This window comes from Pectinophora gossypiella, unplaced genomic scaffold (assembly GCF_024362695.1).
Source record: "Pectinophora gossypiella unplaced genomic scaffold, ilPecGoss1.1 Pgos_30, whole genome shotgun sequence".
Lineage (NCBI taxonomy): Eukaryota > Metazoa > Arthropoda > Insecta > Lepidoptera > Gelechiidae > Pectinophora > Pectinophora gossypiella.
The window spans coordinates 59,180-65,010 of NW_026063240.1; the positions used below are offsets into that span (position 1 = coordinate 59,180).

General features: G+C 43.8%; 1 protein-coding gene across 1 annotated transcript; it reads right to left on the bottom strand.

The window, feature by feature from the left end:
- Positions 1 to 3,122: 3,122 nt before the first annotated feature.
- Positions 3,123 to 3,956, bottom strand: LOC126380869 (uncharacterized). The gene has a single exon (XM_050030450.1). It carries the CDS (start codon positions 3,954 to 3,956, stop codon positions 3,123 to 3,125), a length of 834 nt encoding a protein of 277 aa, XP_049886407.1.
- Between the last annotated feature and the right edge of the window lie 1,875 nt (positions 3,957 to 5,831).

Genomic DNA, 5,831 nt, shown 5'->3' on the forward strand with positions numbered 1-5,831 from the left:
TTCCTTTCTTAGTGCACCTCCACGGTACCTAAGGTACTTGCATGACAAATTTCAAACGTCTAACTTGAATGGTTTAGATTTTTCATACAAAAGGATTTTCCCGCTAATTCCCGTTCTCGTGAGAATTTCGGGAATTCCTTTCTTAGTGCACCTCCACGGTACCTAAGGTATCTGCATGCTAAATTTCAAATGTCTAACTTGAGTGGTTTAGATTTTTCATACAAAAGGTATTTCCCGCTAATTCCCGTTCCCGTGAGAATTTTGGGAATTCCTTTCTTAGTGCACCTCTACGGTACCTATGGTACCTGCATGCCAAATTTCAAACGTCTAACTTGAGTGGTTTAGATTTTTCATTCAAAAGGATTTTCCCGCTAATTCCCGTTCCCGTGGGAATTTCGGGAATTCCTTTCTTAGTACACCTCTACGGTATCTAAGGTACCTGCATGACAAATTTCAAACATCTAACTTGAATGGTTTAGATTTTTCATACAAAAATATTTTTCCGCTAATTCCCGTTCCCGTGGGAATTTCGGGAATTCCTTTCTTAGTGCACCTCTACGTTATCTAAGGTACCTGCATGCCAAATTTCAAAAGTCTAACTTGAGTGGTTTAGATTTTTCATACAAAAGGTATTTCCCGCTAATTCCCGTTCCCGTGAGAATTTTGGGAATTCCTTTCTTAGTGCACCTCTACGGTACCTATGGTACCTGCATGCCAAATTTCAAACGTCTAACTTGAGTGGTTTAGATTTTTCATTCAAAAGGATTTTCCCGCTAATTCCCGTTCCCGTGGGAATTTCGGGAATTCCTTAGTACACCTCTACGGTATCTAAGGTACCTGCATGCCAAATTTCAAAAGTCTAACTTGAGTGGTTTAGATTTTTCATACAAAAGGATTTTCCCGCTAATTCCCGTTCCCGTAGGAATTTCGGGAATTCCTTTCTTAGTGCACCTCTACGGTATCTAAGGTACCTGCATGCCAAATTTCAAACGTCTAACTTGAGTGGTTTAGATTTTTCATACAAAAGGATTTCCCTTCACTACTCTGCTCCTATTGATTGTAGCGTGATGAAAAGTATACTATGACCTGTCCAGGAGTGTGAAGAATAATTGTACCAAGTTTCATTAAAATCCGTCCAGTAGTTTTTGTTTCTATAAGGAACATACAGACAGACAGACAGACAGACAGACAGACAGACAGACAAAAATTTTACTGATTGCATTTTTGGCATCAGTATCGATCACTTATCACCCCCTGATAGTTATTTTGAAAAAATATTTAATGTACAGAATTGACCTCTCTACAGATTTATTATAAGTATAGATAAAAAGCCCCCGTGTACCGACATCCTAATTATAATAAAAAAAAAAGTAGACTAGGGACGTAGGAATGACGGAATGAAAGGTGATGGATAAAAGTGCGAGAGGCATAAATGCGAGAACTGGTATGATACTAGAGACTCGGAATGGAAGTGTAGTGTAGTGCAGGGCCCTATTGCGGGCAGAATAGACAATAGAATAGATAATACGATATGTATGTAGCCTACATAAAGACCCTGCCTATCTTGTGCGGCAGGGGCATAAGAAAAAAAAAAAAAAAAAAAACCTCGCTGCCCATTGAGTGTGACTTTCACCCGGCCTTTGTGTTGCCGAATAAAATGTAAACTTTTCTGCGAACCCGACCCGTTTGGGAGTGAAATGGTCGTCCAACAGTTTCAAAATTCTCTCATAGTCTAATTCTTCTACATTACTCGGCAATGCCAGGTCACTTGCCAGTTTATATGTACTCTCGCTGAGTGCGCTTAGCAGAATCGCCCTCCGCTTGACCTTCGCTTTGTCCGACTCATCGGTGACTTCGTTCGCGATAAACCACTGTGTTAAACGTGATTTATAGCTACTCCAGTACTGTGAAAGGTGGTCGAAATTGGACAGAATGCCGAATGACACCGACGAAGTCATTTTTAAAACGCGAGTCCGATCGTCGCCACGTGTTACATATGAGAGCGGGGGGGGGGGGGGGGGGGGGGCACAGAGGCACGTCGGTTAAACACACTGGTCAGCGTCACACTGCTTTATTCCAAAATAAAACTACCTTCTAATACACAACAACCTGAAAACTAAAAAGTCATCAAGATACGCATAACAAAAGTCTAGGCCACGTGTCATCTCGTCTACAAATCTCTGAAAAGTTTGGCCGGCGTTACGTAACCCAAAAGTCATAAACGGGAATTCGTATAATCCGAAAGGCGTGGTTATCGCCGTTTTCGGTATGTCTTGCTCGGTAACTGGTATTTGATTGTAAGCTTTAACCAGATCGATGACCGAGTAAAACTTACAACCGGACAAACTATGAGAAAAGTCATGTATATGACGAATCGGATACTGATCCGGGATGGTCCGGGCGTTTAGCAGCCTGTAATCGCCGCACGGACGCCAGCCATTATCCTTTTTGGATGCTAGGTGTAGTGGGGATGCCCACTGGCTGTCTGATGGACGTGCGGTTCCGTTGGCTAGCATGGTGTCAAACTCCTGCTTAGCTATTTTTAGTTTTTCAGGTGCTAAACGGCGCGGTGAACATACGACCGGAGGTCCTGGTGTCGTGCGAATGTGGTGAGTAGTGTTGTGTTTGACGATACCCGGAGTACCAGCAGGGCGTGTTATTTCCGGATATTCTGACAAGATATCATAATACCTACCGCTACCACCAGTAGTAATTTTTACGCTTGATACAAGACAATCTGACTTTTTATATATGTATAGATGTGACAGTGCTGATATTAGTTAAACCATCGACGAGCCTTTGTTTACTTACATCTACTATTAGGTTGTAAAATGCAAGGAAATCAACCCCGATTATGGCCTTCGTGACGTCAGCCACGACGAAGCGCCACGGGAAGTTACGGCGTAGTCCTAAATTTAAATTTAAATGAATATAACCATACGTGTCGATGATCGAACCATTAGCAGCACTGAGTTGGTAATCAGTTTTACAACGGCGTTCCTTAAGCTTAGCCATTGGGTACACACAAATGTCACTCCCAGTGTCAATTAAGAATTGAATGTTGTTGGCGTGGTCTGTGATGAAGAGGCGACCCATAGTGCTCTGGCAGTCTTCCGTCGCCGCTACTGACTGCCCGGGAAGTTTCCCGAGTGATAATCGCAGGGCTTTATGCACCGGTTCGCCTTCGCTCCGTGCTTATGGTGGAACCAGCAGATGGGGTGTCTCCGATAACTGGATTGTGATCTGCGCGATGATGATCTGGAGCGGTTCCTGGCCTCGGACCTTCGTTCTCTGGATCGTGGTCGATGCCTGGCTTGCATTGTCAGGGCGCAGACTTGCTTCGTCAGCTCCGCTACCTGACGTGCCAGCTCGTCGATCGGTGATGACGATGATGATGTTGACGCTGCTGCGACTTGCTGCGAAGGCGCCACGATGTCATTTACCCGGTCGGCGAGTTCGGCCAGGGCATCCAGGGACAGGGTAGGCTGGGACGCAACGATTGGCTGCAACCCAGTGGGAAGACGGCTCGTCCATATAGTTTTAAGGAAGTCCTCTGGTATTGCTGGTCCCGCTAAGTGCTGGAGGTGTCGCAGGAATTGTGATGGCTTTCGGTTACCCAACTGCTCGTGCATGAGTAACTGTTTGACCTTATTTTCGCGGGACACCGAAAGCCTCTTGATAAGCTCTTCCTTCAGACGTTGGTAACTGGCGGGGCCAGTGAGAACGTTTTCAACTTCTGCCGCAACTTGTCTGTCCAGGGTGGCCAGAATATGATAAAATTTGGTTGCGTCATCAGTGATATGCATTATTGCAAACTGACCTTCAACTTGAGCGAACCAAACTGTCGGTTTTTCTGGCCAGAATAGCGGTATACGCAACTGTACCGGAGATGGTCCGTTTGCTGCCGGTGGCGGTAGTTGCGCTAATGACGGTGCCGGTAAAGTGGGCGTCGCCATCTTGATGTGCTTGCGTCGTGGTCGCGTGTTAACCCCGTCCTCTTCGCTTTCACTGGACAACGTCTGCTTCGACTTTTGGTACTGCGATCACGTCGGGGTCACCAGTTTGGTCGGTTCGGGGGCGTAGTGTCGTTGAGTGCCAGTGGTAACGGCGATAGGCTTCAGCAATAGGCAAATTGTGAGGTAGAAAATATAAAGTCCGGTTTACACACTGTAACGTCACTTTAATCCACACCAGACACAAAGTTACAGAAGGAGAAAGCACAAGAGTCACAGAGAGGAAAGTAGAAGATAGAACAGTTCAAAGCGGCAAAGCAATTCAGCACGGCGAATACAAATAACATAAATAAAGAATCGCGTAAATCGCGTAGGTAGCATGCGAGCCGTCGAGTGGCACAGGTTCTGCGCCGGATCGGTACAACTCGACTGGCGAGCGACCGCGCTGAGGAATGCGCCCGCGCGCCGCGTAGGTATGGAGTACCTACGCGCTACGGCGCGCATCTTCACTGCTATACTGCGGATATCGCCCGGCTTTGCTTGTAAATAAATTATAATTATTTCGTTTTGTGTTTCTGTATGGTGAATGAATGAAACTGTGGTGTATGTGTTATGTGTGACTGTGTATTATTGTATATATTAAAATGTAAATTATAACAAGTCACCTACATACACGGATTTTAGTAGTGCCTTTGACAAGGTTACTCATTCACTTCTGTAAAAAACTGAACGCACCAATCTATTTTTAATTTTAGTTAGTCATTTCTGCCACTACGTGTAACTGTGGCGCTAGCGTCAATGCAATAATATCGATGTTATTTTTCTTAAGTTGTACGCCATTTGTCGTGGAATAATAAAGTTTACTTTAAATCAATCTCACCGAGTTTGCACTCACATTCTACTCCTCACCTCTGTGTTCAACAGGTTATGGGCCCAGGCGTGCTCGTGAGTGCATGCTTGGTGGATTTTTTAAATAAAAGTGAGAAATATTTGTGGTGAAACAAATACACGGCGGCGTGCCACGGCGTGGTCAAGCGCAAAAATAGAAAGGAGTCGATAGCGCGGTAAAGCGTGATAAAAATAATGGACGACAATATAATAATGGGTGGTTCGCCCAGTATACGCCTCGAAGGGGCTTCGAATTGGTCAACTTGGAGTTTTCAAGTAAAGGTCATCCTAAAGGCCTTGGGTCTGTATGACGTCGTAGACGGGAGTCGCGAACTTCCTAAAGTAAATGAAGAAGCTGCTAAGTGGTCTCAAAGTGATGCTAAAGCGCAAGGAGTTATAGTAACTCGATTGTCTCATAATGTTATGCTACAAATCCAAAATTGTGACACGTCGAAAGCAATGTGGGACAAATTACATGTAATATATGAACAAAAGTCAGATATGTCGTTGCATTTGCTTCAGCAGCATTTTTTTGAAATGAGGTGCAATGATGGAGAGGAAATAACAATTTTCCTGTCAAGAGTAGAAGATGTTGTGTCAAGAATAAAGCAAGTTAAAGGGGAAATATCGGAGAGTATGGTGATAACCAAGATAGTTGCGTCGCTGCCCGAGAGTTATCGGTATTTTCTATCAGCTTGGGATTCTGTTCCAACTGAAAAGAAAACCATGTCAGAATTGACGGCAAGGTTATTAACTGAAGAGCAACGTAACAACTCTACTCTAAATACAACTGCATTTGCTGTAAAACAAACTTCAAATAGAAAGTGTTTTAATTGTGGACAAATAGGACATTATAAAAATGACTGTTATAAAAAAATGAACTCTAAATTCTGTGAAAAGTGTAAAAAAACAGGACATTTTATAGAACAGTGTTGGTATAATAAAGGTAAAATAAACAGTGCTCAAGTAAACAGTGATAAAAGAAATGCG

Coding starts and splice junctions, on each gene's coding strand:
- LOC126380869 (XM_050030450.1), bottom strand. CDS start 3,956: ATGGCGACGCCCACTTTACCGGCACCGTCATTAGCGCAACTACCGCCA.